A 17,302-nucleotide genomic window follows, 5' to 3' on the forward strand; every position below is an offset into this window, starting at 1 on the left:
GACGTAAAGTGATGACCATAAACATAAAGACATTCTCATCCTGGCATGCAACAAGCGAGGTGAGCAAGGTACTTACAGTGTTTGGTACGTGCTGTCCTTGGACTTAATGAAGCGGAGGGCAAAGAAGAAGATGGCCTGGACGCTGAGCACCAGGACGATTCCACCGATGAAGCTGGCAGCGTTGAAGGCGGGAGGTGAGAACTCAGGGGTGCCCGTCAGTGGTGAGGCAGGGGTTGGTTCTGTAGTGAGAGAAAGACATGGGCACACCTTTTACTCCAACGTGATAGATTTTCCCAATGGGCTGGTACTTGTGGACGGCCCGTAGGTCGCGTAGCCAGTGCGCCCCCTACTATTCTGTGCTCTCCAATGTGGCAGAGTTTTGAGACTCAGGAGTAGGGTGACCAGATGTCCCGGTTTTGCCGGGATTGTCCCAGTTTTTGGTGCTCTGTCCCCCTTTCTCAAGATTATGTTTCCATTAGAAACTGCAGTGGTCCCGGTTTTTGGTAGTCTGTCTTTATAGCTGACAGGCATGAATGCACAATCTCACACAGAAGAAGTGCTGCATTTTATAACTTAAGATATTGTTACTTTGTGATTAATTATAATATATGTTTATTTGAACAGTAACACTTAAACCGACTTCTCCTCCAACCTCTACTGAACTGTAGTGTCTTGACAGCCACTTTCTATAGTCCTATTTTTATGTTAGTTGCCCTGTCCCGATTTTTTACTTTTTAAATCTGGTCACCATACTCAGGAGCTGTCACATAGGTGATAGACGCCATTGTCTCTTCCCTAGACCAAATGGAACATGAATTGCCCTTCATTGTAGTGAGGTCATAAGGAATTCCTGCCCGAATGGCCATGCTACAGCCAAACTCCCCCCCTCCCTGCCAGGGAACTAGACTGGGTGACTCCTAAGCTTCTTTGTGCCACTAGGGGGCCTGTGCTAGGGGCATGTGAGAGTTTCCATCTCCCTCCGTGTTCCCCCAGGATGCTGGCATTGTGGTGGGGTTTTCACACTTTACTAGGATTACACTAGGAACCTTAGCTCTCTGTGTGCTTCCGTAAACGGGCAATTCATGACTATAAAGCTTAGTGTAGTGAGTACATGGAGGCGGGTTTTATACAAGCGGGCTGCGCAAGGTCACTGGCCATAGGCTTGTTCAAATAGTCCTGCTTAGGAAAGAGGCAGGCTTTTCCTTCCTTGTCTGCATTGTTGTGTAGTGTGTGACAGCTCCAGGGGACAGCGAGGCATTTGATTTGCCAGGTGTCTTGTTTAATGAAGGGAAATACTGACAAATCTTAATTTTCACCCACTCTAGTTCCCTAGCAGAAGTGGGGGAGTTTGGCTGTCGCATGGCCATTCGGGCAGGAATTCCTTTATTTTTCCTTGTGGCAATGTAGTATACTGTATTGTCAGAATAATTGTGGGGTTTAGCATGGTGTAAATGGAGGTCAAATCACATTACTTTTAACATAGTTTCAGTAAGTTCCCTTCCCTGGTACTTAGTCAGACTACACCCTGTCACATTGTACATTGGAGAGTTGACTCTGTCTTGGGATGCTCACATATCCTTGGATGTGCCAGGTCTGGCAGCATATCTCTAGCAGCTTTCTCTATGGTATTGTATTGTAGTCGTCATTGATATAGCGCCAGTTCCCCATTTGTATGGCCTCAAAGCGCTTTGTGGTTGGAACACTCTCAGGGACAGAAGTATGAAGTATGGGAATGTTGTAAGAGGAGGTTTAAGATGCGTGCGTGCATTTGGCCAAGAATAGGACGCAGGAGGGCTGGATAGGCTCCAGTGATCAACCCAAGAGGTCAGGCACGTGGGCGGGTGCTGTGTGAGGTCACAACAGAGAGCTAGTGCCGGATATTCAATGTGTGTACAGCTAGACTGAATTTTTTCATATGTAGTTGCTGTATTTCAATGACAGAGGTGATGAGGCAAGTCTGGTGTTTCAGTGCAAAACCGTTATGTGAACAGCTGCACCGAATATGTCATAGTCGTAGCTGCATTCTAGAGTGCGTGGATGGAAAGCTGTGACTGCGGCAGATGTCCACTGAAGTGGTGGATGCGTTTACACATACCTTAACCTCAGATGGGGCTTATCTTTAATTATTACATGCTATATTTTAAGTACACAAAGGTAAAATGTAGCAAGGGTAACACAATAATAACATAACCAGCGCAAACAGCGGAAACAAACAAAAGAGCAATCGGGTGACAGCAAGTGGGATGTCCAGGATACCAAGACGACAAAAAAAAAATAAAAAAGGAAAAGAAAAAACCCATAAAATAAATACACATCATGAAAGCATGCATATCATCTATACAGCAGGTTATATTAAAATATCAGTAGGACAACCAAAATCACATCAATGAAAACAGAACACATCCCGTAAGCACATCGGCCGTACATATCCAGGAACAATCCCCATGTATCATTACATGTGTCAGTTTCCCCTCTGTGCTTGAAAATGGCCCTCTCATACGTGGACAAGTTCATCAATTCCTCCACCCAATCAGCAATACAGAAGGTACTGGAAGATGTCCACGCACGCAGGATCATCCTTTTCGCAAGCATGCAGCTCCGCAGTAGCCATATTTTCTTTTAGAATGACAGATTCACTAAAAGAGTGGTATCCCCAAGAATGAAAAGGAAAGTCCTTCTAGGAATGGTACACTCCAACACTAAGGCCATCCTCTCACAGACACCATCCCAAGATGGGGCTTATCTTTGATGTCGCTGTAGGGGGGCATGGCCAGCGCGCATGCAGTGAAGTCGGCTTTTCGTGGAGCTCCTGCCCATGATCCTGAAACATAAGTAATTGCGGCTAAATACTAAGGCTCCGGAGCTGAAACTAAACAGAGCCACAGAAGAACCTTTTAGGCACACTCGACCAAAACCGGGAGAAAAATCGGCGCCGGCAACGCCAGAAACGAGGTGCCCTAAAACTCCCCCCTGCGGCATCCAATATGGCGGCCACACTAAGCGGCCCGTAGCGGGGAAACCCACTGAGAGCTGCGGGGCCAGAGCGAGGACGACAGACCTCCGCAGATTGCCACAGCGACTCGTCTCCGCCGAGGACAAGAAAGACACCCCCAGAGAGCAGCAGGCGGCAGCAGGACCCAGAGGGCCCCGGACGAAGAAGCCGCGCAACACAGGCCAAACCGCTGATCGCTATCCCCGCCAGCCCTTCCGGAGCGGGTGCCGACTCCCCGAGGTGGCTCTCTCTGGCACGGCTGAGGGCCACGCTGGAGACTCGCGAGCCCCGCTGTAGTCCGCTCGAGGAAGATTTCTCCTGGCACATGATACGCAGGGGACCGGCCTGAGGACCGAAGAGGAGGATTCACACACGTGGGCCGTTCCGAGCGGCCGGGGACCCACGCAGAGGTGGGGACAGCACCCACGAAGCATACGCACCTGGGAACTCGAACCAGACAATACCCGTGGACCCACCTGATCTAAAGCGAAGTAAGTGGCTACCCCCCGCATAGGAGCACACTGCTCCACTTTAACATCCACGGGACAGGGGAGGCCAACCGCCTTGCGTAACCCACGGACAGGGAACTGGGCACTGCGCCATTAGCTACACCACAGCTACGCCTGACCACCATATACGGTCAGCCGTAGAGAAAACGGATCAAAGCAGGATCCGGTCCCACGGCCGCAGTGACCCCCAGAAGCGGGCTCCCCAAAACTAACTAAAGCTACAGACCGCAAAAACTAGAGCTAGCATCACGCTGCACGGAAACTGGAACCCCTGTGTGGTGCAATGTCTCCCCCCAAAAATAGGTCCAGAACAGTAACGATGGACTCATTCACCACAACCCGGCCAAAGCCACAGACACCACAGGAAGAGAACTGCATGGTCGAGCCACCAAGCCCAGCGGTTGACCCTCGTGACTCCCAGATGCTTCAGGCGATTGCAGCACTGAGAACATCTGTTGAGGATATGAGAGGAGAAATAAAATCGGACATGCAACTAATAAGGCAGGATGCCCGTAACCTGGTCGAAAGAGTCACTAACACGGAAGCTACCCTACAGGAAACTACAGAGACCACACAAGAGCTAAAGGCAAAAGTTAAAGAGCTGGAAACAACAGTGGCTCGATTAGAAGCACGTTCTGAAGACACAGAAGGCCGAGCCCGACGAAATAATGTCCGAATCATGGGAATTCCGGAAGACATGGAGGGCGCTGACCCCACTGAGTTCATAGAAACACTGCTGTTACAAGAAATCGGAGCAGGCAATCTCACCCAGGAGTTCTCCTTTGAGCGAGCCCATAGATCCCTCCAGAAGCGACCACCACCTGGTCTTACCCAAGACCAATGATTGCGAAAATACTGAACTTCAGAGACCGAGAGACAATACTGAGATTCTCGAGAGAGGGTGGTGAGATTAAAAGGAACGATGCATCAATAGTCATGTACCCCGACTATACTCCCGTGGTGCAGCGAGCTAGAAACTCTTTTATTCCTGTAAAGGCCAGCCTGCGGAAACTTAACCTTAAATATATGCTGCTGTATCCAGCAAGACTCAAAATAATCTGTAAGGGAAAGGCCATTTTCCTAGAGACCCCGGTTGCAGCAAACCTATGGCTCGAACACAATAACCTCGCGGAAGACACTGAGGAATTGGCGAAAAGCAGCAGGTGATAATTATGTGAACAGGTACCGCATGTGCAATTAAATATCGCGACCGAATCCAATGCCGCATCAAAGAAACAACACGACTGGGCAGGGAATTGGAAGCCCAATCACAGACTGCCGATGACCCCCCCAACCGAAATGGTGTAGGCAACACACCTACACATCGCCCAAACCGAAAGACCTGGAGAGGACTGGAAGGCTCGGGAGCCCCCGAGCGTTGTGAGTTTGAAACGACTGCTGGGGGCAGTTTCTTGTTGTTGTTTTTTCTGGTTAATCCATTCCACGGAATGGTAGTTAAAAAAGTTAGTAAGTCTCCAAACTGTAGAATGCAACCGGAGGGCTGGTGGGCTAGAACGAGGGTTGAGATGAGTTGGAATCCACGAGTTAGAGATAACCTTGGGGCCCTACACGTCATCACAAACGCTTCTCGGAGAAGCGAATGTCTCCCGAAACTATCCCGAAACCAAGATGGCTATGCACATTAAGGTAATAACTTGGAATGTAAGAGGACTGGGCACCTATCTCCGCAGGAACAGGATTAAATCCTACTTACGCAAGAAAAAAGTGGACATTGCCCTATTACAGGAGACACACTGCACCATAGAAGCAAACGCAAAACTGAATGAACACTGGGGGGGGCAGGGCTTCGGAGCACCCTATTCCAAATACGCAAGAGGGGTTTACACCTGGTTCAACCCCCAAGTACCCTTCCACTTCAACAAAATGGAAAAGGACCCAGAGGGCAGATACCTAATAATATGGGGCACTTTCGAACAAAGAGAGATTTGCATAGTGAATTCATATTTCCCCAACAACAATATTCCCGCCCACCTGAAAGCACTGGGCGCCAAAATGGGGCAATTCAGAGATAGCTTTTTCTTGTGGGGTGGCGATTTTAACTGCGTACACAACCCAGAGTTGGACAGATCCTGGCCTTCGACAAGAGGTCTCTCAGCTGCCACCACGTCCCTAGCCACCCTGGTCAAGGAACTGGACCTAACAGATGCATGGCGGGCACTACACCCGGACGTGAGAGCCTATTCGTATTACTCATCCCCCCATAAACTCCACACGAGGCTAGATTATTTCTTCATTAGTAGGGAACACTTGCCCCTAATAGGAGGCATGCAATATCTAGGGAGGACTATCTCCGACCACTCCCCACTTCTGTTAGACTGGCACCACAACAGCCCCAGACCACCCATCCCCATGTGGAGGATGCCTGCTGAGGCCCTGAAAGACCCAGCCTTTAAGGAGGAATTGCAAGAATCCATAGAGAAGTATATAACAGAAAATTCTGGTAGCGTTGAACATGTTAGCACGATATGGGAGGCTCTAAAAGTAGTTACGCGAGGAGAAGTCATTGCGAAAGCAGGGGGCATCAGGAAAATACTAAGAGCAGAGCTCGACCAGAAAGAATGTGAGATCCTAAAGCTAGAGGCCACCCCGGTAGACACCCCAAAGAGGGAGGACGACCTTAGAGCTCTCAGAGAGGACTGCTCCGGTGCGTGGAATAGACTAGCCAAATTCGATTTTAGTGCCAGAACAGATAGAACACACGCAGAAGCCGATAAACCCGGCCGGTTACTGGCCTGGCTATGTAAAAGAGAGCACCCTAAACACATAACCACAATATTACAGGATGAACAAGGTACAGAGCACAGAACCCAACAGAGCATCAACGACACGTTTAAACACTACTATGCACAACTTTACTCTCATACAGACAAAATCCCACTTGAACAAATCACAGACACCCTAGAGGAAATAGGTCTACCCAAACTATCGCCAGCACAGTCTGACATGTTGGACTCAGACATCACACCGGAAGATATAACAGAAGTTATCCGATCCCTGTGCACGTGTAAAACTCCGGGAAGTGACGGGCTCCCCCCCCGAGTTCTACAAAGTATTCGAATCCTCCCTGACGCCCTTACTGCACCAAGTTTTCTCAGAGACATATGAAAGAGGTATCCTACCAGACAGCATGAGAGAAACCCTAGTGATCCCAATGCTAAAACCCGATAAACCTCCCAACAAATGCGACTCCTATCGCCCACTAGCCATGCTTAACTACGACGTTAAAATACTGACGACAATTCTAGCAAAACGACTATCCAGAGTGATAGGAGATGTAGTACATGCGGACCAGAATGGGTTTATACCCGGCCGCAACACGTCCCTAAATTTGCGCAGGCTTCAACATATTATAGCCCAAACCGACACATGCGACGAACGGCTTGCACTACTATCCTTAGACGCCATTAAAGCTTTTGACTCCATATACTGGGAATGGCTGATAGCGGTGTTGGAGGGATTTGGAGTCGGCCAGGGCTTCATCAGATGGGTCAAGATTCTCTACAATAAACCGAGGGCCAGACTGAAGTCTGGGAAGTATGTGTCAGAGGTATGGGACATTCAGGGAGGTATTAGGCAGGGCTGTCTACTCTCTCCTATGCTCTATGTTTTGGGATTGGAACCCATAGCAATTTATTTTAGGCAGCAGTTTTTTGATGCAGGGATCAGATTAGCAGGAATTGATCATATCATTTCACTATATGCAGATGACGTTCTAAATATGTTAACAACCCCCATCTCAATGTGCCGACAATACTGGAAGTCCTCGACAACTACTCCAAGGTCTCTGGCATTAAATTTAGCAAAACTAAATCCTGCTTGTTCCCTCTGGCAGGACTAAAAAACAGAGGCACTAAAGAACTCCCCCTGATGGACGTCAAGTGGCAGACGTCCTCCTTCCGTTACCTCGGGATCCAAGTAATGCACACCCTGGAGTTGATGCATGAACATAATACGAAGGCCGCAGTATCCACACTACGCAAATCCATAAGATTCTGAGCAAAGCTTCCACTGTCCATGCTAGGAAGGGCTTCAATAGCCAAGATGATTATTCTTCCCCGCTTTCTGTATGGATTCCAAAATGTGCACTTCTACATCACAAAACCCTTTTTCCAACTCCTCGATACAATAATCAAAGAATTCATATGGGGAAACGGCAGACACCGTGTGGCCCTGTCCACCCTAGTCTTACCATACAATCAATGCGGGATCCAACTACCAAGCTTAGAAAAGTACTATCTGGCAGCCCAACTAAGCCATGTGTCCAAGTAGCTAGCAGATGAGGCCACCTCGGAGACCCCCTGCTACAGGCCATGGTTACCCCAATTCGACTGAAAGAATTAATCTGGGCCCCTCAGAAACTGATGCACAGACCACCATTTTTGGCAACCCTGGGCAAGAAAATATGGCACAGAACCACAATGCTCCTGCGCCTGAAACAGCCATACTTCCAGGAAGTGCCAATTATTTCGGGGCTCGGTAAATCAGACACCAACCTACACAACATCAGGATATGGGGAAAGAAAGGGATATACACTTGGGGTGACTTATACTCTGATGGTATATTCAGAGAATTCGCTGAGCTGCAGGCGGAAGAAGACATTCACGCCGGACAATTTCTATGGTACCAAAAGATCCGCAGCATAGCCTGCACGAGATGGGCCACCTGGCCAGAAGAGCCTGAGACTGACCCCTTCTTGACACTGATGTATAACCTGAACGAAGGGGGGAAGGTGATATCTCAAATATATAGTCTCCTAAGGGACACCCCCAACCCCCCTAGTGCTGTACTAAGGACCTGCTGGGAAACGGACGTGGGATAAGAAATGTCTGATAATGAATGGCTAAGAGTACTGACGTTCCCAAAAGAAGTCTCTAGAAACCAGAGATTCCGTTTAATACAGATTAATGTATTATACCGCACCTACCTAACCCCAAGTAAAATAGCAAAGTTCAACAAAACTACTCAGGCACAATGCACTTGGTGTGAGGTGGATGGGGCAGACTTGATCCACATGCTATGGAACTGCACTAAAGCACAGACCCTCTGGTTGCAAGTAAAACAAACCTGCGAAGAAGTGGAAGTTATGAGGTACAAATGGACTCCAGCTGAATGCCTCCTAGGTAGTTACCGCAGGCTGGCCAAACACAAATATGCTGTAAAACTAATGGACTTGCTGTGCATAACGGCCAAGAGGACTATAGCCATGGCTTGGAAAAAGCCTGCAGGCCCGAACTATAAAGTATGGCGTAAAGAATTGGAAAGGTGGGCAAACGCAGAAACCAGAGCCTGGGAGGACAGCGTAACTAGATCCACAGAAGACTCGAGCATGGCACTAGAGGCATGGAAAGACACCATGTCTAAATTGTTCCGATCCTCCGACGACAGATCCCCTTGAACAGCACACCCGATTATCCTATCGATCCACACAGGAGTACAGAACATTAGATAAGAGACCCCCGCAACCCCGAACTAAAACAGGAATGATTCCTCCCACTCCCCTGAGGACAGAACACCCGCCCTACCCGGAAACCTGCTAATCATCACCTGCCACTTGTAAGGAGACGGTTAATGTTAATTTGTTGTATAAGCACTGTTATTTTAGTTTAAAGACAAGGCATAATTACAGGAAATAAGTCAGATATCCTGAGCAAAGGACCTGACCAGTAATAATGTAAACTGTTTATGATTACAAATGCCAATAAACAAATTTTAAAATAAATCTTTGATGTCGCTGTGCCCTCCGATCTATTGTGGGTCAGAAAAGGCAACTACCCTTGTAGACTTCCTGGGTAGCATGGACATCCGAACTTGCTAGTCTACCAAATGCAATCTGCTGGGTGTCGTAGAGCATCTTGTCGGTGGAACAGACCAGCTCCATTCTATGGAGAAGGAACCAGGATGGAACCAAACAGTAAATGCTGGGGGCTGATTGGAGTTCTGCGCTTTGCAGAAGCTGTCCCATGCACCATAGCAAACTGGATGGCAAGGGACTGCAGTCATTATTGGGGCTTGAAGTCAGAGCTAAGCACTGCAGGGCGCCTTTGCCATATGAACTGGATTCTCATGGACGGCCAGCCTACAACTGCCCAGCTCAGGAAGATAGGTAAAGTTGAGTAACTGATTTGAAAAAGGGCCCAAGGGAGACCGAAAGACGTGTCATCACAAAAGGGCACCTTGTAAAATAATAAATCACTTTTTTGAACATTGGGCGCAGTCTCCTTCCGGGTTACTCAACTTTACCTACTTGCTTAAAGGGCTTTTTTCTTGGCAAAACCAAAAGCCCGGTGAGACGCGACCACCTGCATTTAATGAAGCTTTTTGACAACCATAAAGCACATGTCGCCATGTTAGACCAAACCGCTGCAGCCAAGAGTTTTTGAAAAATCAGCTCAGGAAGATGGCTGGCTCTGAAAAAGACTGCCTCTTCCTTGCCACGAGACAGTTTACAAAGGTTGGAATCGGTGCCTAGTCAGTGCCTAAGGGGGAGCTGAAGGGGAAGCTGTAAACCATGTCATATCTCTTTACCCACTTACAAGTGCCAGGTGGTGACCACAATGGTGCCCCCCCACCAAACAGTCCAAGTGAAACAGTGAAGGACCATTGCCCACCGGCCTGCCCAGTGGAGGACCATTGCCCATCGGCCTGTCCAGTGGAGGACCATTGCCCATCCGCCTGCCCAGTGAAGGACCATTGCCCATCCTCCTGCCCAGTGAAGGACCATTGCCCATCCGCCTACCCAGTGGAGAACCATTGCCCATCCGCCTGGCCAGTGGAGGACCATTGCCCATCGGCCTGCCCAGTGAAGGACCACTGCCCATCCCCCTGCCCAGTGAAGGACCATTGCCCATCCGCCTGCCCAGTGGAGGACCATTGCCCATCGGTCTGCCCAGTGAAGGACCATTGCCCACCTGCCTGCCTAGTGGAGCAGCAATTCCCACCCACCTGCCCAGTGGAGGAGAGCGTTCACTGGGCATTGGCATGGATTGGGGCTGCTGTGATCCGTTTCCTCACAAAAGGAAGTGGTTTCTGAAGCCTCTGCAATGCTTTTATGATTCCTGGAGCCTTGTGTGAGCACAGCCTTTGGGCCTGCCCTGCTGGTGAGATGTTTGCTCCATGCCAGAGACCGTAATTGGTGCCCCTATTTTAACATGTTTCCGTGAATAACATGACGCCCCCAGAGCAACCATGTTAACTGTGACTGTCGACGTCACTGGGGCAGTTGAGGTTATTTTACGCGTGTTTCCTTTTGATCGTGTTTATTTCCGTCTAATCTTTTAACGGCAATTAGATTTAAAAATGTGATATTTTAATAACTTGGTTTGGACAGAAATAACTTTTACTTCGTTTTATTTTTTAGCTTGTGGACCTGTTGCACGCCTCGTGTCGTTTACGACTACCACCTCCTTACCAGCGGGAAGACGAGGGGTGGCACCTGGGTCTTTTGGTTTGTCTCGGCGAGAACCCGGCCTGTCCGCCAAAAGCGGCGACAAATTGCCCGGCTTCATGGGTAAATCGGCGTCTGTTGTGTCACGAGGCCCCCGAATGCCCGTCGCGTGCTCCTTGGCTTGGTGCCCTCCAGGGCCAGGGACAATCACTCCACACTGGCCTTCGAGTTCCTGGGACGTATGAAAAGTTGGTAGACCACGTTATTTTTGTTGTTAGGCCTTCATGCTGTGCTATGCCTATGAGTGCGTTGCTGTGTATGTAATGCCCTGTTATGCCTCGCTATGCCATGTCACATGTGGTTCCCGCATCTTTCTCACGAGTCTACCTTACACTTTACACACCACGCACTGACTAGCCACTGCTAAACCACTGGTGGCGCCGGCTCCCCGTCACACCCAAACCTACAACCTGCCACCAGCTTGTCATGTACAGCACTGTTGAAAAGCTCACTCACAGGGGAGAACTCGTTAGCAGCAGGATGCCGCCACCTGGCGCTCCCTTCCGGATGCTCATGCCACAAGCGCCCTGCCAGCACACAGAGGCGGGGTCCTTCCAATCTGCACCCATTATCACAGCAGCAAAGCATCCGCCCCTCCCCCCGCCCATCCGCCTGCTCTTATTAACCAATGATGAACCCAACAGCAGTGTGCTATGTAAAACCTAAAAAAAGAACAGAACATACAGCAAAGAGACAACTTTGCCATACATTCCAGGGGCACTCATAAGGGTGTGTTGTCCATGTCTGCTTACACCAGATCAATGATCAATGCTTCTATTTGCCATGTCCATTAGTTCCGCCAACAGACAAAGTCACTGAAATCTCCTCGCACATTTGTGTTGGCGATCTATAATCTTGCAAAGGTTTTAATTTGACCACTTGAGAGGGACTCTCTGGGGCACCGTCGCTTACGTTTTAACACGCGGTAGCTCCTCGGACATCTTCCTGCCTGATTTGTTTTTTAAAAACTCAAGCAACCTCCTTTCTCGACCCTGGGTACCAGCTTCTGGAATGCTTGTGAGTGGCAATGGCCTGGCTCCAGGACAAAGTACATTCGAATGAATTCGTGCATTTCTACAGATAGACATCAATGAACCTTCTTCCACCTTGGCAGTGTACCCCACTTCTAAACGATGCTTACAAGAGGCCGACAGAGGCAACACAACGATTGCTCCAGTGTGCCAGAAAATGTTCCCCTGTGTCTTCCTTTCGTGGACCTCAGTGTGAGTTTGGGGGATTTGCCAAAGTATGTGGTAATTACCTTTAGCACAGGTGGCAATTCTTGGCATTCTGCCTGATTGTAATAAACCCATCAACATGGTGGGCGGGACAAAGACTGAGATGCAAGTGGATATTCCTGCTTTGTGAAAAGTACAGTGAACAAAAAGCGATGGATTGCGACTCTCATAGTGGGAAAAGACCACAGAACAGGTTATCATGCCATGTTCTTCCTAGAGAGGGGTGCCTGCTACCTTTTTGGTATGGTGGCAAAATGGTTGTGGATTTTTGACGCTGCTTTTGCTACAGTCTCATGAGTTACTGGAGTCTTGTGTCTTTTAGGGTATAGCCATTACAATCCACCATTAAGAGGTAGGCATAGGTGCAGGTCAGATAACCTGTTGCACGGCCGAGGTAGGTGAATTGTAAATTAACATGTAATGGTTAAGTGCAGCCATAGGGTGCGAGTGCTAGTAGTTACTGGTGAGTGCTGCAGAGTGATTAGTAAATAGTCAGGGAGCGTGTGAGAAAGGTTAGTCCTTTTTTTCTATTTTTGTAAAAAAAAGGTAGGTCGCCTGACAAAAAGATAATTTTTTTGGCTGATTTAGGCGACCTACAAAAAGCAAAAAAACAACCCCTCGAGCCCCACTCCCTTAGCCCCCGTTGCCAAGACTCCCCCGTAAACCAAAACGCACATGAACACGCAACACACACAAATACACAACACACAAATATCTGTTCTCCCCCAACAGCGCTTCCGGGTCCTTGCGTGCCTGTCAGCTGCGCACACTTGAGTGCGCCTTGGGCGTGACAGTCCGATTTAGAAAGCCCGCTCTGTGCGGTCACAGAGCAGTGTTTCTATGTGATCACAGAGCTGCCTTTATTAATTGGTCTTTTTTAAATCGATTTTTTAACTTAAGACCCAAATTTAGAGATATGGAAAGTGAGTTGTGCATGGTGTTTTTCATAATGTAGAGCCAATTTAGGTCTCTCAGACCCGCTGGGATCTTGTACGGGTGTGCGACCCAGATTCAGTTGGCTGAGTGGATTGTTAATGTCACCCTCGGTAGAGGCTATTGCCATTTTCTACATGTTTGGGGACGAGAGGTCTGGTGACCTGAATTTTTTGTGTAATTTCCAAATAGGATGTGGATCTGCAGGTGACTTATCGGCAACCATTTTATTTAGAATTGTAGTGAGTTTGGTATTCAAAATGGCGCCTAGGTCCTTCACCTGATCTGACCAGATACACTCTGTCCCCATAAGAGACAATTTTAATAAAAACGTTCTAGGCGAAGAGATCCCAAAAAGGATCATCTCTAATTTAGAGGTGTTAAGGTAGAGGTTATTATCAATGGTCTAATCCTGGATTTTCGGGAGAAGTTCGGTGATATGAGCGTCATCGCTATCAGGATCCAGGTTCAGTCGTGCCCGTTTGACGCTGGCGTGTAGTTGGAACAATTTCTTGAGAAAAGTTTAATGATGCTCGCTGTGGGCTTAAAATAAACATTAAATAGCCGCGACCCAGGATGGAGACTTGGGTCATTCTGCACTTCAAGCGGAAACGTAGTGAGTTGAAGTGCTCCACTTTGACCCTCATGGCGCATCGTCCATGTAGTTGATGACGCAATCCAAGGCAGTACCATCTATCTCCATCTGCCGAGAGTTGTTTTGCATTTGTTTTTATTTTGATCAGTGTCCACCCTAATTTTGAGGATGGCAATGGATTGGGTACGGGAGAGGTTGGTGGAAATACTGCACAATTCTAAACGATGGACAGAAGGGTCAGTATTTAGCCCTACTGGCATTACGCAATACAGGCGATGAGAAGGTGACCTATAGATCTTCTGTTCCTAAAGTGAAGGGATTAGTTTGGTGGAGTTCAAACGTTGGGGGCTTTATTCGTGTGATATTTGACCCCATAACCAGGTGGTGTTTACTACATGATTTAGTCATAGGCAGTGGCGTCGCCAGGAATCAAATTTAGGAGGGGCACAGCATTCACTGACTAATGGCCCATCATTGGCAGTTTCATGGCTACATTTTGATGGGATGGGCTTCAAGCTGCTCGATCACTACTTGCTTTGAGACAAAAGGAGTATTGCCGTGTCATATGCAGACATTTGCCTCAGTGATTGTCACAAATAACACCACAAACAGAGAACATGGTCACTGCTCGCCTTAGGTAGGGGGGCATAAGGGAGGGCACAGGATTTCAGAGGGGGGCACTCCTTACCCCCACACCCCCCCAGCGTCGCCACTGGTCATGGGAACTTTACGTGCAGTAAATACTGTCTACCCCCTAATCATCCAGCTAGTATAAAACAGACTGTATTTGCAAACGCTGCCGTTCCACCATTGCCACCAACCTGATAAAGATGGCCAGTGTATTTATGCCTAGAATTTCTAGGCGACCGTCTAATTTCATGCCAAGGGTCGCGCTGCAGCATACAGATACGTAAAGGTCACAACAGGTCCCTGTTTCAAGGTTTCCCACAAAGCATCGGGACTCCTGCCTGTGGAGCGTGGTGCTGCGTCAGGGAGAAGCAGCGCTGCAGTGATTGGCCAGGCCCAGCAGCCCGCGCCGGGCGCAGGCTCCAACCCTGATTGGTTGATGCAGTCTCTGGACGCTGTGCACGCGGAGCAAGACTTTTCAATAATGCAGACGGCTCCCTCCTCGGGTTACTTACTGGACTTAATTAGTGAAAGCACCTGATCTGCCGGCGCCGAAAGAACGGCTCTAATTAAATATAGAACGTCGCTCTTTGCCGCGAGGGTACCCATGCAAAAACCAACCCTCTCAGTCATAGCTCTCAACCATTTATGTGGCAATGGCGGGTGAAAACACCCGATTTTATTTTTGGCGGGTGAGAGGCCCATTGAAACGAATGGGCGTGCAGGAGGCTTGGCGGGTGAGGCAGCTGTTTACAAGGCGGGTGACACCCGCCAAAAGCGTGTGAGTTGAGAGCTATGCTCTCAGTGGGTGCTGCCCCCATGTGCAAGCTGCCAGTGGGATCGTGCTTCATTCACTCAAACGGTTAAAGATGACAACAACACAGGCTTGGTGCACTTCCCTGCACCCTGGCATGGCCTGGTTCGCCTGCACAAGCGGTGCCACCCCCCAGGATGAGAGATGAGCTTTGTATGATCAGCCAGGGGGTTGACAGGCAATGGGAACGCCAGGAGGGCTGAGGGCGGGGGGGTGTGGGGGGAGGAGGGAGTGTAGAACAAGGGCTGAAATGGCTTAAGGGGCCCTTTCTCCCAATGTGGTGGGGAGGGGCGGGGCATCATCCCCGCCTTCGGGTTCATTTGGTGCCATTAATAAACAAGCTTTGGCAATGCCAACCGTTTGGACATTTGTGTAGGCAGGGGAAAGGCTGCCAAATGCCTGGTACTTATACACAATGCCTGTTTTTAACAGGACTTCAGTGAAGGACACGCATAGTGTGTATAAATATAGTGTCTGTAGGCAGACCTAGTTAAGACATTTTTATTACACCAGTAGCACACTTACATCTCCAATTAAGTCATTTACTCTGAGATAACTGCTTTGAAAAAACACTGGCAGGCACGTTGAGAGCAAAGTTGGATGCTAAGGCTTGATAAAGCTAGCTCAAAGCTCCCCGAGGAGGTGCGTTGAGCAAGGGGGGCCAGGAAATGGGTTAGCATGGCCTTGGGCAGTCAATGGGTGGGCAAGTAACTAAACAACACCTGCAAGCTTTGTGTCCCTCCTCATATTCCATGTCTCCCTATCTGTACTTTAATGGAATAGTTCAGGCTTATACGTGGTGCTAAAGTGCCATAACTAAAAAGGGGAAAGTGAAGTAGGAGGTATATACATTGCATGGTTCATTATTCCCAGCACAGGCAAGGCTCCTGACTCAAGTCCTGGTGCCGGAACCTCTGAAAGTTACAGGTGTGAAAGAGCCCAAGAGCTGAAGGGGACTATGAAGAGGGAAGTGGGGAAGAGAAGGGCTGCTGCAGACCCAGGGAAGTCCTGTGTGAGAGAGTCAAAGCCGAGCCAGAGAGCGTGGAGCTCAGCTACGCATGAACCCCTTTCCTCGTCCTTGTGCTCGGCCGGTATGCTTCTCGTAATATTACTGCACACGGCAGAACATTACTAGTGATGGCACAGTGTGCTGCTTGTGTTGCTGACAGGTGATACATTGTCTCTAAGTTTACAATTCTTACAACTTAAAACTGCAACAAAACGTACATTCTTTTGTTATGGCTATGCACTTTGACCAGTTTAACTGTTTGTAACGGATTCGCTATTTATTTAAATGTGGTCTCCGATGAATTGTGTTATCCAGTGTCAGCTCTTCACCCTGTCCCGCCACCACCAGCTCCTCACACTGTCTACGGGTCCTGGATCCACACACTGCCCACTTGTGGAAGCTCCTTACACCACCTACCAGTGCTTGCTCCTCACACTGATCCGCCCCACCAGCTCCTCACACTGTCTACGGGTCCTGGATCCACACACTACCCACTTGTGGAAGCTCCTTAAACCACCTACCAGTGCTTGCTCCTCACACTGATCCGCCACCACCAGCTCCTCACACTGTCTATGGGTCCTGGATCCACACAATGTCCCCTTGTGGAAGCTCCTTACACCACCTACCAGTGCTTGCTCCTCACACTGATCCGCCACCACCAGCTCCTCACACTGTCTACGGGTCCTGGATCCACACACTGCCCACTTGTGGAAGCTCCTTACACCACCTACCAGTGCTTGCTCCTCACACTGATCCGCCACCACCAGCTCCTCACACTGTCTATGGGTCCTGGTTCCACACACTGTCCACTAGCAGAGGCTCCTTACACCACCTACCAGTGCTTGCTCCTCACACTGATCCGCCACCACCAGCTCCTCACACTGTCTATGGGTCCTGGATCCACACACTGTCCACTAGCAGAGGCTCCTTACACCACCTACCAGTGCTTGCTCCTCACACTGACCCGCCAACACCAGCTCCGCACACTGTCTACGGGTCCTGGATGGATCCACACACTGTCCACTAGCAGCGGCTCCTTACACCACCTACCAGTGCTTGCTCCTCACACTGATCCGCCACCACCAGCTCCTCACACTGTCTACGGGTTCAGGATCCACA

The 17,302-nt window shown here is 49.1% G+C and overlaps 1 protein-coding gene across 4 annotated transcripts in view; it reads right to left on the minus strand.

Moving 5' to 3' along the window:
* CD164L2 (CD164 molecule like 2) overlaps positions 1–17,302 on the minus strand; it is a 353,970-nt gene that overhangs the window by 151,169 nt on the left and 185,499 nt on the right. For all 4 annotated transcript variants that reach the window (XM_069622900.1, XM_069622899.1, XM_069622902.1 and 1 more), the window contains exon 5: positions 77–239. In XM_069622900.1, the coding sequence (XP_069479001.1) occupies positions 77–239 (163 nt within the window). The remainder of the gene's footprint in view (positions 1–76; positions 240–17,302) is intronic.

The sequence above is a fragment of the Ambystoma mexicanum genome, chromosome 11 (genome assembly GCF_040938575.1).
Source record: "Ambystoma mexicanum isolate Mex_15411 chromosome 11, UKY_AmexF1_1, whole genome shotgun sequence".
Classification (NCBI taxonomy): domain Eukaryota; kingdom Metazoa; phylum Chordata; class Amphibia; order Caudata; family Ambystomatidae; genus Ambystoma; species Ambystoma mexicanum.